General features: G+C 42.1%; 1 protein-coding gene across 18 annotated transcripts in view; it reads left to right on the top strand.

Moving 5' to 3' along the window:
- Nucleotides 1-19,055, top strand: part of PTPRS (protein tyrosine phosphatase receptor type S) — a 565,376-nt gene that overhangs the window by 398,835 nt on the left and 147,486 nt on the right. For all 18 annotated transcript variants that reach the window (XM_040322493.1, XM_040322436.1, XM_040322492.1 and 15 more), the window contains 2 exons: nucleotides 8,416-8,513; nucleotides 13,795-13,918. In XM_040322493.1, coding sequence (XP_040178427.1) covers nucleotides 8,416-8,513; nucleotides 13,795-13,918 — 222 coding nt within the window. The remainder of the gene's footprint in view (nucleotides 1-8,415; nucleotides 8,514-13,794; nucleotides 13,919-19,055) is intronic.

Below are 19,055 nucleotides of genomic sequence, written 5' to 3'. Positions count from 1 at the left end.
AAAAATATATCAAAGATCAATCTGCCCGGCGGACTCTGCTTTGCTCATCGGAGGATCGATCTGTTAAACCCCTCTGAGCAAGCGGATGACACTTTTTTTGATTCCAAATATTTTATTGAAATTTTTGAATAAGAACAAAAATGAATATAACAAATTCACTTTGTGTAACAAACGATAATGGATGCAATAAATACCATAGATAGCATTGAATAATCAGATTAATAACTTTGCTATATATAGTAAGTTGTACAGCAAAGGGGGGGAAAGAAAAGAAAGAGAAAAAAAAGAGGGGGGGGTAGGGAAAAAGAGGGCAAGTGAAGAGAAGTGGGATAGAAATCATGCAATACATTGTGAAATAAAAGTAGAACATACAAGATAGCAATCAATCTGAGAATGTTTTGAAGAAGCATTAGATAAGCGACGAAATTCTGCAGTAACCTTAAAATTCAGCCAACACGCCCATTTATCATAAAATTTAGTGGGAGTGTCTTTCGTCTGACAGATTAGATTTTCCATGTCGGCAATATGTTCAATTTTTCTCAGCCATTCAGATACGGAAGGGGGAGTTTGATTTTTCCAATGAATAGGAATGCATAGCTTAGCGGCATTAATAAGATGTGGTAGGATTGATTTTTTATAAGCAGATTGCGATAGAGAACTATGGTGTAATAAATATTGAGCAGCTGTAAAATTGGGGACAAAAGTTGTAATGTGAGAGATTAAATCATGAACGTCTTTCCAGAATGGTTGTATGTAGCTACAGTCCCACCAAATGTGTAATAGTGTACCACGTTCAGATTCACAACGCCAACATAAAGGTGTGGAATTGGGAATAAACTTGTGAGTAACAACTGGAGTCCTGTACCATCTAGAATACACTTTGAAACTGTTCTCTTGTATCAGGACATTCAAGGAACTCTTGTGTATGTGAATGAATATACGCTTCCATTCGATGACACTTTTTTTAATGATTTTCAATTCAATGGCTCATCCTTCCTTATTTTCCCTAATCCGCTCTAATCAACTCCTTCCACTTAGCTATTATTTTCTATCTGATTTTCCAATGCTTTGTACCAGAATCATAAAGTCAAAAATAAAAGTATATTTTAATGTACAGTAACACAATTTAAACTAATACTGATTCACTATGGTGACTAGTGGTCATTATGTGATTCACGTTCACCTTGACAATTAAAGGCGTAGAGCAGGGGTGTTAAACTCTATTTCCTTGTGGGACATATCAGCATTATGGTTGCCCTCACCCTTCTTACATTAGATGTCAAGAGCCCCCCCACCATCAGAAATCGAGCATCCCCCCACTATCCTTTACATCAGTGCACCCCTTTGCCTTGTGCTGCTGCCAGGAGGGCTGGACAGAGAAGTGCAGGATCTGGTGGAGGAGTCCTGTCCTCTCTGCTGCTGACTGCTGAGACCAGGTGGGGGCAGAGACAAGGGGGGGGGGGCACATGAAATAGCCTGAATGGCTGGATTCGGCCCATGGGCCTTGTGTTTGTCACCTGTGGTGTAGAGGGACATGAGAACATCTGCAGCTGAGAAGCCTGTACAGTGTAATGACAGGAGCTGCAGTTGGATGCATTTATCCACACATGCACATATCTTGATATATATTCAGCCAATTTCCTTCGTAAATTGTACAAATGTACTTCTAAGAAAGTACCTTGTTTTTTCCTCCCCTAACACCAGTCTTTACCAGTGCACATTCCCAAAGCATAGTGCATGGTAATCTACCTCTTGGTCACAAAACTACATGGTGATATGATTCCTATTATGAACTCTCTTTCATTTCCAAGAGTGTATGAAATATAACACTGAATCATTATGAATTAGTCACTTTGGTAAGAATAAAAGAAACTCTAAGGCCCCTTTCACACTTGCGGACCGTATGTCCGCTTTTTCATCCATCCGTGTGCTGATGAAAAAGGGACATACATTGGTCCCTATGAGATCGCAGGTGTCAGCGGATGAACATCCACTGACACCCGATCTCGCCTGCCTCCGCATTCCTCCGATTCTGCAGACGGAGGAAAACCCTATTTTTCCTTCCGTCTGCGGTCCGTGTTCATCCGATCCCCCCATAGGGGAGAGCGGAGAAAAGACAGGGCCGTCCCTGCACAGTGTGCGGGGACCGCCCTGTCAGCCACCGGCTCAGCGGGGATCAACGGAGCGATCCCCGCTGAGCAAACGGAGGTTCATTACTGATCCGCCCCGTGTGAAAGGGCCCTAATGCCCTGTACACACCATCACTTTATGTGATGAAAAAAAATGACGTTTTTAAAAACGTCACTTTAAATGACCGTGTGTGGGGGAAAACGTCGTTTTATGTCTTCTAAAAAACGACCAAAAAAAATTGAAGCATGCTTCAATTTTATGTGTCGTTTTTCAAAACGTCGTTTTTTACTTCACAGAAATTGACCGCGTGTAGCAAAAAACGTCGTTTAAAAAGACGTTTTTACACCCGCGCATGCCCAGAAGCTACTTATGAAGCGAGCTTCAATGGAAAAAGTGGTGAGAACGTAACCTCACTTTGCTAGAACATTGTGAGAAAAACGATGGTGTGTAGGCAACTTCGTCTTTGAAAATTGAAGTTTCAAAAACGTAATTTTTTACTTCACAGAAAATGTCGTTTTTTTTCCATCACATATAGTGATGGTGTGTACGGGGCATAAGTCTCGGAATATATGTTGTCAGTTGCACATCTGTATATTTACAGTAATCAGTCAAAAATGGCATCATAAACTGTGTACAGAATGTAAAGAATTAAGACTAAGTACAAATAGCTGAAGATTTTGGAACACCATAACAACAGAAATGCAAAACGCAAAAAAGAAAAATTGAATAAAACTTGACTTTTAATTAATAGTATTTAAAAGTAGCAAGTAAACGCAGGAATCTGCAAACAGCCCTCCTGCTACTTATAAACAAAAAAAGAGCGACAATTTTGAAAAAATGTAATATTTTTACTTTTTGCTATAATAAGGCATAAGACATATTTTTGGTAAAAAAAAAAAAAAAAAAAATGCAATAAGCGTTTATTGATTGGTTTGCACAAGTTATAGCTTCTACAAAATAGGGGACTGTTATATGGCATTTTTATTAATATTTTTTTACTAGTTATGGCGGCGATCAGCGATTTTTATTCGGGACTGCAACATTATGGCAGACACATCGGACACTTTTGACACCATTTTGGGCCCATTATCATTTGTACAGCGATCAGTGCTATAAAAATGCACTGGTTACTGTAAAGATGACACTGGCAGTGAATGGGTTAACCACTAGGTGGCGCTGCAGGGGTTAAGTGTTCCCTAGGAAGTGATTCTTACTGTTATGGGGCATGGCTACACGCGACACGTCACTAATGACCGTTCCCGATCATGAGGAACGGTCATCAGTGACAGTGTCACTAGGCAGAATAGGGGGATGCCTTGTTTACAAAGGGATGCTTTGACACCTGGCTCATATTGTATATTTGGGAACACATTCCCCTAAGCTCAAGGGACCAATCTGGAGAGCACTGTCTATCTGGTTGCTTTAAAACGCACTGCCACTGACACAATCGCTCCAGAAGGATCCAGACAATTATGTTGGGATCCAGCCAGATGTCTGACTACCAGCTGGCTCAAGCTCTCAGCGCGACTCTGAGCCATCTACTTACTCCCTAACCCTCCCCAGCCCATTGCTTCAGTGGACACTGGAGAGGTACAGATCAGTGTAGACAGAGAACTGAGCAAGCAGTGGTCACAGGACCGCTCGGTTCTCAGGTATATGCATCACCTGTGATATAAGGCAGTTAACCTTTATTTTTTATAAGGCCTAAATGTCATATTGCTGAAGACCTTTTTTATCGCCTATAAATGTTAAGAGATGTTGTCAAGACTTAAAGGGTTAGTACTCTCCCCTAATGCAGTAGCTCTGAGGTCAACATTTGAGAGCTCACTCCTGTGATGAAGGAGCAGTAATGGACCTTAGGCCTCGTACACACGACCAAGAAACTCGACGGGCGAAACACATTGTTTTCCTCGTCAAGTTCCTTGCGAAGCCGTCGAGAAACTCGACAAGCCAATTTTCTCCATTCCCGTCAAGGAAATAGAGAACATTCTTTCTTTTTGGCTCGTCGAGTTTCTCGACAGTTTCCTCGACGAAAATGTACACACGACCGGTTTCCTCGGCAAAAAAATATCTCCCAGCAAGTTTCTTGCTGGTTTTTGCCGAGAAACTCGGTCGTGTGTACGAGGCTTTACTTAGCAATGTCCTGGGGGTATTTAAGTCAAGGCATTATGCAATATAAGTCAGAGCTGCAGTCTGTTATTATCTGCAGACACCCCTTATCTGCATAGGCAGTTTTTGTAAAGTGAACTATCATTTTAAGTGTAAGAAATCTGTTCCCTTTTAGGTGTACATCAATTACACGACCACTGAAATAACTTTTTTCATGATCCCCCGCAAAACTGAAAACCATTGTTTTAAAGTTTCTGCGTTGTGTTTATGGTATATGTAATGTCTTCATGTGCTGTGTATGCTTTGTATGTATTTGTTTTGTGTCACTTTGTAGTCATTTCAAGGTTCAGGGGGCAAAGGAAGTAATCTCATCATATCCTTATTTAAAACTAAGAAATAAATTAAAAAATCTGCATGCAGAAGAGTGGAGACTCCCTTTAAGAAGAATAAATAAGAACTTACAACTTGCCAGAGTCCATGAGAGACATTTGAATACTGTTTTTTTTATGAATTTTGTTATTTAACCGTTTGCTGACCACTGCACGACTATTTACGACGACAGAATAGCACGGGCAGGCAGATTGCCGTACAGGTACGTCCCTTTAAATCTGCCGCGGGGAGGCGGCGGTGGGTCCCAGGAACTCGATGTTCCCTGTGATTGGGAACGGTCATCAGTGACGTGTCACGTGTAGCCACACCCCCTAAGAGTAAAAATCACTTCCTAGGGAACTTAACCCCTGCAGCGCCACCTAGTGGTTAACCCCTTCACTGCCAGTGACATTTTTACAGTAATCGGTGCATTTTTATAGCACTGACCGCTGTAAAAATTAGATTTGGTCAAGCAACACAGTGGCGAATCGCAAAAAGTTGCCTGGTCTTTGACCACCAAAATGGTCCGGGGCTGAAGCGGTTAATGAATATTGACATAAACGTGGATTATTTCCAATTTACTTTGGTGCTAAAGAAAAATATTATTGTGTGCATACCACAAATTTGAGGGTCACATTTGAGGTCCTTAAAAGCTAGTTAGTTATTCAAAACTGTGAATGTGTATTTATTCTCATACTATACTGTAGATTAGTGGTGCCCAACATGTGGCCCAGTGTGCTGAAGGCCCCTTTCACACCTCTGTGACTTCAAAGTTGCAAATTTTTACTGTGATTTTGCCGCAATTCACGGCCCCAATTTTGCCGCAGGGACTACTTTAAAAGTTGGAACGATATGAATGGTTGTCATTGGAAATCATGGGGAACAACTTGTCATGCTACTTTGCAGTCCCAAATCGTGGAACAAGTTGTACAAGTGTGAAAAGGGCCTAAGACCTCAAATCCAGTCAGGAGCACAGCAGGCTACCCACTGAGTGCCAGTGGCTCCTCCTGACCCCAGTCAGCTTCAGTGCTGGCAATGTGATATTCCATGCTCTGTGCCAAGCCAAGGAACTAAATCAGCTCCTGGGCTTCTGCTACAGAGCACTCCACCAACAAACCTTTCTTGGAAGGCAAAACAGTGAGCAGAGAAGGCTGCTAAAAAAAGAGGTCCAATTGAACTTTGGAAGGCACTGTTGTAGACTCGAGATAAACGCATTATTTTAAGGCCCCTTTCAGACTGGGGCGGGAGCTGCGGTGGCGGTATAACGCCGCTAAAAATAGCGGCGCTATACCGCCGGAATTGCCGCGGGTATCAGCCGCTAGCGGTGCGGTATTAACCCCCGCTAGCGGCCGATAAAGAGTTAATATCGCCCGCAATGCGCCTCTATAGAGGCGCATTGCGGGCGGTATTGCCGCGGTTCCCATTGTTTTCAATGGGAAGGAGCGGTATACATGCCGCTCCTCTCACCGCTCCAAAGATGCTGCTGACAGGAGATTTTTTTGTCTCCCGCCAGCGCATCGCCTCAGTGTGAAAGCCCTCGGGCTTTCACATTGAGTCTGCAGTGCAGGAGTTTTTCAGGCGGGATAGCAGCGCTATTTTTAGCGCTTTACCGCCTGAAAAACTCCTCAATGTGAAAGGGGCCTAAGGGTCATGTCAGTCAATTGTTATCTCGGGTCTATGATTTATTTTAGGCGTCCACCTCACTGTGCCTTCTCAGCTTGTCATGTAATTCATTTTAGGTAGGTAGGCATGGATTATTTAGTGATATTGTATGGTACATTATAAAGTGACGTTTATATACTTTAGATTAATAAAGTCACCATACACGTTACAGTGTAACTACAATCTTTGTAAATCAATGTTAGATTTACCAAAACTATGTAATATGAGGACCTAACTAAACATTACAATCAATACAGTATGTATCCATTCCAGCAGGCCCCTGCAATACATCTAAAGGAGGTTGGACATAACGATTGTAATGTGCGTGGTGAGCTTTAACCGCTTGCTGACCAGCCACCGTCATTATACTGCGGCAGGTTGGCACAATCCCGCGAACTGTCGTAGCTGTACATCGGTCACCTTCAAGCGGGATAGCAGGCGCGCGCACACACAACACAGCGGGGGTGCCGATGGCTGGTGGTCGTAATGACCGCCAGCCACACGCGATAGCGGACACTAAGGGCAGGACAGGGATGTGTGTGTGTGTGTGTGTGTGTGTGTATAAACACACACATCCCAGTTCTGTGAGGAGAGGAGAGAGAGATCTTGAGTTCCCTATGAGCTGGGAACCACAATCTCTCATCTCCTATAGTCAGTCCCATCCCCCACAGTTAGAACACACACATAGGGAACACAGTTGACCCCTTGATCGCCCCCTAGTGTTAACCCCTTCCCTGCCAGTGACATTTACACAGTAATCAATGCATTTTTATAACACTGATCACTGTATAAATGCCAATGGTCCCAAAAATGTGTCAAGTGTTTGATATGTCCACCATAATGTCGCAGTCCTGATAAAAATTGCAGATCGTTGCCATTACTAGTAAGAAAATAAATAAAAATGCCATGAATCCATCCCTTATTTTGTAGACGCTATAACTTTTGCGCAAACCGTACGCTTTTTGTGATTTTTATTACCAAAAAAATGTTGAATATATATATATAAAGATTGTTTCCCATTCTCTAATGTTTGGGATTTCTCATTGGCTGAGTCTGTGTGAATACATTATAAATTATTGGCATGTCAGTGTACAGCAGTAGTATACAGTAATTAAAAGAAAAAATGTAATCAGTCAAAAGACATTTCTCCCCAATAAATATTTTATAACTTTCTATCAGTTGCCAGGCTGAGAGACAGCAGCAGGGGGCTGAGAAATGAGAAATCATTGCTTAATCCCTAGGCATGCATTTTAGGCTGGAAATTGATGCTTACATTGGATGATGCCTAGACAAAGATGGTGTGCTCCCATTCCTTCCTAAATGGCCATGTTAGTAATATTTGTAAATAGCGCAAGCTTCTTAACAATAAATGCATCTCTATATGTTATAAGATACCAGCAGTTAATGTTGTGAAATAACAAACTTGCCTCTGTTTCACTTTTACAAGTCTGATTAGGGTATTTTATTACTTTATTAAGGAATACAATTTTGAAATAATGGGGCATAAACCTGCTTTTCATGGCTCAAATTTTGGTAGATTTCTGCTGAATTGGCTGAAATTCAAGCCTTATATACGACAACCTTCACTTGAAAAATCAAAGCTGGGTGGAAATGTATGGCCAAACCGTGACTGCATCCAATTAGATGCAGTCACTGTCTGGGTGTTCAAGTAGCAACAGGTGCCAGCTGTCGGAATACAATAACCAGCAGGGGAAATGCCTCCATGCCTGCTGTTTATCGTGAATGGAGGAATAAGTGAGCTGAACAAGAGAAATCTCATCTGTCATGACTAGCCATCATTTCAGTGTGTAACCATCTTGGCAAACCCATTCCACCATTCTATCCATTATAGTACATCTAGGATTCACATGTATGGCTTTCATTGTCACTTCTTTGATAATTTGGGTGCTTTTGTAGAAAAATCCTTGCATACATTTTTTATTCTATTTGTCCCCTTGCAAACGGCTTAGTTACAGAATCTGATGAATATGGCACATTGTTGGGATATGCAGGTCTCGTATATTCTATTCTAACTTGCTAAAAAGATTTGACTTTAACTGGTTCTAACACCTGTCCTTCCACTGCAGATCTCACCTCATTTTGATTTGTAAACTAATGTTTTTCCCATGTTTTCTTTTACTTAAGGCATGCTTAATCACCCACCAATACCAATTGCTGAACTCTCTGACCACACAGAACACTTAAAAGCCAATGACAACCTAAAATTATCTCAGGAATATGAGGTAAGCATTTGAGTCCATATACAGTTCTTTGCACAGCATTTTATTTGTGATGGAAGACTTATATGCCAGAGAAAGTTTGTTGTTTAAAAATGATGTACTGCTTATCCATTAGACTGAAGTTCTTTAAAGCTGAGCTCCAGGCAAGCAGCTAAATAGACAGTTGAAATACACTCACCGGCCACCTTATTAGGTGCACCTGCTCAATTGCTTGGTAACACAAATTGATAATCAGCGAATCACATGGCAGCAACTCAGTGCATTTAAGCATCTAGACGTGGTGAAAATGACTTGCTGAGGTTCAAACCGAACATCAGAATGTGGAAGAAAGGGGATTTAAAGGGGTTGTAAATGTTAGTTTTTTATTTTCTAAATAGGTTACTTTAAGCTAGTGCATTGTTGGCTCACTTACCTTTTCCTTCCATTTCCCTTCTAAATGTTTTTTTCTTTGTCTTCTTTGTCTAAATTTCTCACTTCCTGTTCCTCCTCAGTAAGGTGTTCAGTAAGCTGTTCTAAATGACTATCCACCGCTCGGATGATGGTGGAAAGCTTACTGAGGAGAAACAGGAAGTGAGAAATTCAAACAAAGAAAAAAAACCATTTAGAAGGGAAATGGAAGGAAAAGGTAAGTGAACCAACAATGCCCTAGCTTAAAGGAACCAATTTAGAAAATAAAAGACGAACCTTCACAACCCCTTTAAGTAACTTTGAACATGGCATGGCTGGTCTGAGTATTTCAAAAACTGCTGATCTACTGGGATTTTCACGCACAACCATCTTTAGGGTTTTCAGAGAATGGTCCAAAAAAGGAGAAAATATCCAGTAAGCAGCGGTTGTGTGGACTAAAATGCCTTGTTGATGTCACAGGTCAGAGGAGAATGGACACACTGGTTCAAGATTATAGAAAGGCAACAGTAAGGCTCCTTTCACATTGGGCAGTGGAGGTGCGGTGATGGTATAGCCGCGCTATTTTTAGCGCAGCTATACCGTCGTATTTACTGCGATATTCGGCCGCTAGCGGTGCGGTTTTAACCCCCGCTAGCAGCCGATAAAGGGTTAATACCGCTCGCAATGCGACTCTGTAGAGGCGCATTGCGGGCGGTATTAACGCGGTTTTCCATTGATTTCAATGGAAAGGAGCGGTATAGGAGCGGTAAACACCCCGCTTCTTTACCGCTCCAAAGATGTGGCTAGCAGGACTTTTGGAGCGGTCCTGCTACCACACCGCTTCAGTGTGAAAGCCTTAAGGCTTTCACATTGAAGCCTGCAGGGCACGATTTTTTCAGGCGGTAAAGCAGCGCCTGAAAAACGCGTCAATGTGAAAGGGGTCTTACTCAAAAAAAAAAAAACACTTGTTGCAACCTATGTACTATGCAATATATCATCTCTGAATGCACAACACATCCAACCTTGAAGCAGGTGAGCTACAGCAGCAGAAGAATACACTGGGTACCACTCCTGTCAGCTAAGAACAGGAAACTGAAGCTACAATTCGCACAGGCCCACCAAAATCAGACAATAGAACATTGGAAAAACGTTGCCTGGTCTGATGAGTCTCGATTTCAGCTGCGACATTCAGATAGTAGGGTCAGAGTTTGGTGTAAAACAACGTGTAAGCATGGATCCATCCTGCCTTGTATCAAAGGTCCAGGCTGGTGGTGAAGTATTGGCGTGGGGGATTTTTTCTAGGCACACTTTGGGCCCGTTTAAAAGCCTACCTGAGTATTGTTGCTGACCATGTCCATCCTATTATGATTACAGTGTACCTATGTTCTGATGGCTCCTTCCACCAGGATAATGAACCATGTCACAAAGCTCAAATCATCTCAAACTGGTTTCTTGAACATGACAATGAGTCCACTGTACTTCAATGGCCTCCACAGTCACCAGATCTCATCCAATTGATCACCGTTGGGATGTGGTGGAACAAGAGATTTGCATCATGGATGTGCAGCCACGCCCACCTCCATGATATGAGTTTGCCACCTCCCTGAAATAATTTTTTGCAGGTTGGGATGTCTGCATTCAGACTCATTCATTCAGAAAATGCAAAGCTCCTTATAAATAGCTGGGCAGCGCTCAGCCTGATTCCATTTTGATCCAGCTGTGTTCCGGCACCCGAGCTACGAACAGTTTATACAGGGCACCCAGTGCACTGCTGTTAATGTAGAAAATAGTTTGTTTGGGCCGACATGCTGTCAGTCTATTCCTGTTGTGCTGTGCCTGCATCATCAGCAGGTAATCTTCAAGATTTTCCTGATACACCCCATGTGACTTGCAACGTCACAGGGTGTGCAACATCGGCGCTCAGCATCAACGGAGCGAGCAGGTCCACTGCACATGCACGAGACACAGAGGAAGTGGGGTGGGAAGTATGCTGAGGGCAGGAAGCAGATAGGAGCTAAAATGGCGCAGGCTTCAGCTGGGCTACATATAAACTACACTGGAAAAGAAGCAATGAGCATGGCAAGTGCATAAATCAGATTGCAATGTGTCTTAAAGGTATAAATTGGTGGCCTTATAGTTGCGACTGATTTGTGCACTGGAGTTTTCTACCGCTTTAAAAAGTGCAGATGAGCTTTAAAGGCAAATTACGGTTTTTACACTAGCTCCCCTTTAAATATTTATTTTATTTAATGAGCACACAGCTACAGTATTGGTTATTTGAATCTTATATAATGTAAACAGTGCAGCGCAATTAGACAACATTAAAATAAATAAATAAAGTGAAAGAATACACAATAACTAGTGTATATAATAAAAGAAAAACAGTGTCCATGTGAAAAAATCCATAAATAAATAAATCCTCGGTCAATCCAACGAAAAGAAATTCCAGAGTGAGAGTGAAGAGATGACACCATATAATATCCACCACCAGTGAAAGATGGCCTCTCACCTCAAAGCTTAGACCCTTGCGGATCACAAAGCATATCTGTTTAAATCAACAGCTGACAGCCTCCATATGAAACGGATGGATGAGATTAGCACCACGGATCCAGACCCAAAGACTTTCCAACAGGGATACCACCATATAATTGAAAAGAAAGGGAAAAATTTAGTGCTCTGTAATCTGCGGCGGTCGTGGGTAACGTTCTGCGTGGCTCAGAGGGGAGGAGCCACGCAGAACGTCACCCACGACCGCCGCAGACTACAGACAGACAGTTTTACATGCTGTTATATGCGGTTATGCTGACACTCGGCACACTGAGTGCCCTTACATGTGAGTGCAACTTTTTATTTGCTTGTTTTTAATAAAAGAAATCCAATCGGAGAGCACTAGATTTTTCTCTTTCTTTTCAATTATATGGTGGTATCCCTGTTGGAAAGTCTTTGGGTCTGGATCCGTGGTGCTAATCTCATCCATCCGTTTCCTATGGAGGCTGTCAGCTGTTGATTTAAACAGATATGCTTTGTGATCCGCAAGGGTCTAAGCTCTGAGGTGAGAGGCCATCTTTCACTGGTGGTGGATAGTATATGGTGTCATCTCTTCACTTTCACTCTGGAATTTATTTTCGTTGGATTGACCGAGGATTTATTTATTTATTTATTTATGGATTTTTTCACATGGACACGGTTTTTCTTTTATTATATACACTAGTTATTGTGTATTCTTTCACTTTATTTATTTTAATGTTATCTAATTGCGCTGCACTGTTTACATTATATAGCTATATTTGGGAGTTTTTTTATGAATTTGTCCTTAGTGCTGGCTTGCATTAATTAGGTTTTTAGTTTTATTTTTCCAGCGCTGAATATCATTTTCTATTTGAATCTTATCCCTATTTGGGTAGAGAAGGGGGAAAGCTTCTTTTAGGCCCCTTTCACACATGCGAACCGTATGTCCTCTTTTTCATCCATCAGTGTACAGATGAAAAAGGGACATACATGTATCCCTATGGGATATCATCCGTCCCGGCTTTGGTCCGATTCTGCAGACAGAGGAAAATCCTATTTTTCCATCCGTCTGCAGAGCAGATCGGATGAACACGGACAGACGGTCCATGTTCATCCGATCCCCCCATAGGGGATGCAGGGACCGCCCTGTCATCTGCTGGCTCAGCGGGGATCAACCGAGCAATCCCAGCTGAGCAAGCGGATGTTCACGGGGCCGATCATCACAGGATCCGCCCGTGTGAAAGGGCCCTTGGGCTTTAAAGGGGTTGTAAAGGTAAAAAAAAATGCCCTAAATAGCTTCCTTTACCTTAGTGCAGTCCTCCTTCACTTACCTCGTCCCATTTTGCTTTTAAATGTCCTTATTTCATATGAGAAACCCTCATTTCCTGTTCTGTCTGTAACTCCACACAGGAGAGTCAGGACGCCCACTAACACACAGCTCCTTTCTCTATCTGCAAAGTAGAGAGCGTCCTGACTCTCCTGCTCGCCCCCTCAAGAGGCTTTCTCCACACCAGGGAGAAAGCCTTGCATTACTGTGTGGAGTTACAGACAGAAGAGGAAGAACAGAAGAAATAAGGACATTTAAAAGCAAAATGGAAGGATGAGGTAAGTGAAGGAGGACTGCACTGAGGTAAAGGAAGCTATTTAGGGAAAATAATAATTACCTTTACAACCCCTTTAATTTCTGCTTGTGTCCCTATCCCTCCTCTTCAGAGAAGCCTATTCTGCCCACAACTAAGAATTGTACATTTATCTTTGTACTCCATCAGCTCATCCCCCACAGCTATTACCATTTGTATCACTTGGCCCTCCTTTCTAGATTGTAAACTCTAACGAGCAGGGCCCTCTGATTCCTCCTGTATTGAATCATTTTGGAACTGTTCTGTCTGCCCTGTTTTAAAGCATTGCGCAAACTGTTGGCACTATATAAATCCTGTATAATAATAATAATAATAATAATTTCCTTTCCATGTCGGGACAGAAAGTGATTGTACATTTTTAGTGTACTGTAGAAGGATTAGAACTTCTGGCACGGTTTTTATTGCGGTCTGTGCTTTCCTGTCTGGGGATGCCTGTACCTCCAACTCCTTGTTTGGGTGTTACAGGGTTATTGGTATCACAGGCAGACATAAAAACCTGACAGAAATTTTATCTGTTCTCCGCTATCCAAATTTTTAATTTTGTGCAAGTCTGTATAATTTTCTGTCTTCAGCTGCAATATAAATATGGGATCAGCTTTATTTCTGAAGATTTTAAAACACATTTCTTTAGCTTTTGAAATCCCCTCTGCTACCAAACTACAGTTCTGTTTGGATAATGTTATTTATTATATTCATAAAATCGTATATGGCATTATTTTCCATTATTTATTGTTAAACTCTCTTTTCAGTCAATTGATCCTGGACAGCAGTTTACATGGGAGCACTCCAACCTTGAAGTCAACAAACCCAAAAATCGTTATGCTAATGTTATCGCCTATGATCACTCTCGGGTTATCCTTATGCCTGTTGAAGGTAAATAAATGTGCAATACAAGAATTTTAATATAATAAGACTTTTTATTTAAAATTTGGTTTGTGTATGTGTATATATATATATATATATATATACACACACACACATATATAATATTCACATATGTCACAATAAAAACATGTAATGACGCGTACGCACGATCGGAAATTCCAACAAGAAAACCGTGGATTTTTTTTCGACAACATTTTGGCTCAAACTTGAGTTGCATACACGCGTTCACACAAAATTCCGACCGTCAAGAACACAGTGACGTACACTACACTACAACCAGCTGAGAAAATGAAGTTCAATGACTCCAAGCATGCTTCGAATTGCTTCCAAGCATGCATGTTCTTTTTGCGCGTCGGAATTGCATACAGACGATCGGAATTTCCATCAAGAACTTTTCCTGTCGGAAAATTTGAGAACCACCATTCAAATTTTTGCTGTCGGAAATTCGGACAGAAAAAGTCCCATGGGGGCCTACACACGGTCGGAATTTCCGACCAAAAGCTCACATCAAACTTTTCTTGTCGGAAATTCCAATCGCGTGTACGCGGCATAAGTCTATATTGTATAAAATAAGAAATTATATTTGGCTTTCTGCAACGTTTAGAAGAATTAACATGGCATACCCAAACATAAAATACAAAGAGAACTTAGTGTACAAGTTCTTCCCAATGTGTTACCAAACTTCTTCTGCAAGTCAACAATTTACCACGTGTTAACTGTCACCAGTAAAGTAAAGGAGGCTCTACTAAAATCAGGGCCAGATTAAGAACATCATGGGCCTGGTGCTGAGGATTTTGGTGGGGCCTTTTAGGCTGCATTCACACCTCCGCGACAAGTAACGCTGCGTATGCGGCGTATTTTGCCGCGAATAGTGTAACTTTTTTTTTACAAATCCTTCCTATTGCTTTGTATGGCCGAACGCCAAGGCCGCCTGAAAAAAAGGGTCCGAGACTTTTTTTCATGCCGCAGGTGTACGGCGTCTATGAGATGTGAACCATCTCATAGACAGCAATGGGAATTCTCCCCTCCAGCGGCACGAGCGGCCGGCGTCGGGCGTTTTGTCGCGGAGGTGTGAATGGGGTGTAATAAATAATAAATAAATGCGTGGGAATGACATGAACGCAGCCCAGCCAAGGCAAGTGACCAAAGGCACAGAACCCAGAAGGAAGACCGGGTGAAGATGGAAGTGTCCAGGCCCCGCCTGATTCATCGCAGCACTGGAGGGCTCAGTCTGAAAATGTAAGTGTACCCTAATGTGCTAATATGCTGTGCATACTTGTACGTTGTGGCATAACCTACCCCAGGGCCTCTAAAAAGTAGTAATGTCAGGAAAGTTTACTACCGCTTTATTATCATAGGATCCCAGGAGCCTCTCATGGGGCCCCCTACTGACCCGGTGGACGGTGGCCCTTGGGTAGTGCCTAAGTGCACAGTTGCCAACATTTAAAAAATATTTTCAGGGCCACTTTTTTATATAAGTGCTATATTTAGAGTAGCTGAGATCCCTGATGTTCCTCTATACATCATAGTAGTAATCACAAAATTAAATGAGTACTAATAATGGGGCAGAACAAATATGAGAACTGAGATTTCCTTTAGTTGAACTAACAAAAGTGTGTCCATTCTAGAGCTGGTAACATTGAGGATATTCAGTATAATTTTAAAGAACTGTTTTTGTGGGTAAGCGACATAGGGGAGGAGTATGGACGGTATATAAGTGGGAAGTATGTGCAGGTGAGGGAGAAGAATGTGGAGGGTCTAACAGTGGGCACTATGTACAGGAGAGGAGTACAAAGGGTACGGAAAAAAAGCTCTATGTACAGGAGAGGAGTGTGAAGGGTATGACAATGGGCAGTATGTACAGGAAGAGTGAGGGGGTATGACAGAGGGTAGTACGTACCAGAGAGAAGTGTGGAGGGTATGATGGGGCAGTATGTACAGGAGAGGAGTGTGGAGGGTATGACAGTGAGCAGTATGTACAGGAGAGGAGTGTGGAGGGTGCGACAGTGGGCACTAAGTACAGGAGAGAAGTGTATGACAGCAGGCACTATGTACAGGAGAGGAGTGTGAAGGGTATGACAGTGGGCACTATGTATAGGAGAGGCGTGTGGAGGGTATGACAGTGGGCACTATGTACAGGAGAGGAGTGTGTAGGGTATGACAGTGGGTACTATGTATAGGAGAGAAGTGTGGAGAGTATGACAGTGGGCACTATGTACAGGAGAGGAGTGTGGAGAGTATGACAGTGAGCACTATGTACAGGAGTGGAAGGATATTTAGGGACTGAGTAGTGGTTAAGCGGGTCATACATGGATTGAAATTACGCCAATTATGCAGAGACCAGCCATAGTCAATCTATGTATGGGCTAGCTGGTTTTACACAAGTCAATCTATTAATCAACTTGAGTACAACCAGCCTGTTTTTTTTCTTCAAACAATCAGTGCTGCCAGCTAAAGTTAGCAACACTGATCATTGTACGCACTGGCAGAACACAATAACACTGCAGGAGTGATTCCCCCATCCACAGATCAGCAGGTGAGAGGGTGTGTGGGGACAGGCTGCTGAGAGATACTAGTCAGTGGCTGGGTAGGCACTGGTAGTATCAGAGCCAGATACACACAGGTTACATACGCCACGATCGTTAGAGCGAGAACAATAATTCTAGTTCTAGACCTCCTCTGTAACTCTAAACATGTAACCTAAAAAAATGTAAAGCATCACTTAGGATACCAAAAAAAATTGTGCTAACTTAACTAACTAACTGTTTTTTTAATGAATGAAACATTTTTTTCCAAAAAAACATGTTTGAAAAATTGCTGCGCAAATACCGTGCTAGAACTGCACAATTAATCGTTAAAAAAATCGTGATCTCGATTCAACCCCCCTGACGATCTCCAATGCAGAGTTTGCTGATTCTTTCATATAACAAGTGGAGAGACTTTCAGCTGTCAAAAGAAAATATCTGGGCAGTCTGCCAAGTTTTTAACAGGAAACATTGTAACTTACACTTCCTTCTTAGATCAAAGGGATAAACTTCTGTGTGTAAAGAACAAATCTGGGCAGTGTGCGAAGTTTGTAAACAAAATGAAACATTGTAACTAACTAACATTGTAACTAAATTTAACCACTTAAAGTCCAACACTTGTTTCTTAAGTTAAAAAGCAATATTATTTTCTAGAAAATTACTTGGAACCGCCAAACATTATATATATTTTAGCAGAGACTCTAGGGAATACAATGGCTATTGCTGCAATATGTTATGTCACACTGCATTTTCCCACTTCAATGAATAATAAAAACCATAAAAACAAAACAGTGAAGTTAGCCCATTTTTTTTTTTTTGTTTTAATGTGAAAGATGATGTTACGCCGCAACAATCGTGAGAGAATCGTGATCTATCTTCTAAGCAAAAAAATTGCAATTCTCATTTTAGCCAGAATCGTGCAGCTCTATACCGTGCAACATAAAAAGTGCAAAGACCACCATAGAGTAATTTTCTAGCAAAAAACAAATGATGATTTTTACATGTAGGAGAGAAGTGTCAGAATTGGCCTGGGTGGCAAGGGGTTAATTACCATGAGTAATATACAAATAATTATTATAAGCACTGTGATCCTATCAGTCTGCTGTAGTGTGTCAGCTTGTATTTATACTGGCCGCTCTGAATGTAGCTTCTGACAGGCTGTGCAAGCAGGCCCGTATCTCCGGAACCATAAAAGATAGCCGTCCCATATTTTAACCAGTTGTGGGGTAGGTCTTCCCATGCCTACCCCCAAATGTGGGGTTTCTGTGACCTCTGGTCATCGAGCTACAACCCCCCAAATTCGATCTTAAAAAAAAAAAAATCTTAAAAAAAAAAAAAAAAATTTTTTTTTTTTTTTTTTTTTTTTTGGGCAAATGGGCCTATCTTGAGAAAAGGGCCTGGAGCTGCAGCTCCATCAGCCCCATTGTTAATCCGGCCCTGACTAAAATCAGACAGGAAAAACACTCTGCGCTTCTGTTCAGGGAAGGGGTCCCAAGGATGCAGTGTTCTTGACCCTCATAATAATATAGAGATTAAAATGGGGATGGAGGAATATAGTATGAGAACAGTTTAAAAACAAGAAGAGAAAACTGAAATCTCCAGTGCAAGATCAACAGTAATGTCTAGTAATTACCTAGATCAGAGTTGCGATGTGTCAGAGTGGCACACCGCAGCAACGATCGCCATGATGCTCGCCCCCCAGTGGCTTGTTATCCTGATCACGTCATATGATGTCATATGATGTCATATGATGTTTTATCAGGATAACACAACCACTTTGCCACCGTCATTTTGCTTTTCTGCAGATTTTTGTCATTACATTACCTGTGCAATTCTATCTTGCATCAGGGCGACATGCTCAATCACACTCCTGTGGGGAGAACTCTCACTTTCCCAAGTTTCCCTGGCGATATCCAACAGCCCTCTTGGGTGTCTCCCATAGAGCAACTCGAAGGGTGAGAAACCCGTAGAGGATTGGGGTACCTCCCTAATGGCAAACATTAAATAGGGAATAAGACAGTCCCAATCCTTTCCATCTCTATCCACCACCTTCTTTAAGGGTTTTGGGTTCATTTAAGGGTTTTGTTGAATCTTTCAACCAACCCATCTGTTTGGGGGTGATACACAGATGTACGCAATTGTGTCACTTTGAACAACTTGCATATTTCTTTCATAACCCGGGACATAAAGGGTGTACCTTGGTCCGTAAGCAGTTCCTTACAAATACCCACGTGGCTAAAAACAAGAGATAGCTCTTTGGCTATGGTTTTGGCCAAGATATTTCGGAGAGGAATCGCCACTGGATAGCGGGTGGCATAGTGTCACGGTCTGGAGTCAGGCTCAGAGGCCAGTAGCTATAGCAGCAGAACAGGTCACCCTGGCTGATGACACGGGGTCACCTGAGGTGCGGAATCTAAGCGCTAACCGGTATTCACCAGAGCTTCTGAAGGTGAAGATGGATTTTGCTGCGTGTTAGCGCCAGGTCGCGGTCCTCAGGATTGCCCTACCAGGAGGTGAGAAAGCCGGGGTACAATAGCAGATAAGCAGGTAAGGATCAAACAGAAGCGTAGTCGATAACAAGCCAAGGGGTCGGTAATGAG

Source organism: Rana temporaria, chromosome 1 (genome assembly GCF_905171775.1).
Source record: "Rana temporaria chromosome 1, aRanTem1.1, whole genome shotgun sequence".
NCBI classification, from domain to species: domain Eukaryota; kingdom Metazoa; phylum Chordata; class Amphibia; order Anura; family Ranidae; genus Rana; species Rana temporaria.
The sequence above is the reverse complement of the archived record's forward strand: the minus strand, read 5'-3'. Positions and strand labels throughout refer to the sequence as shown.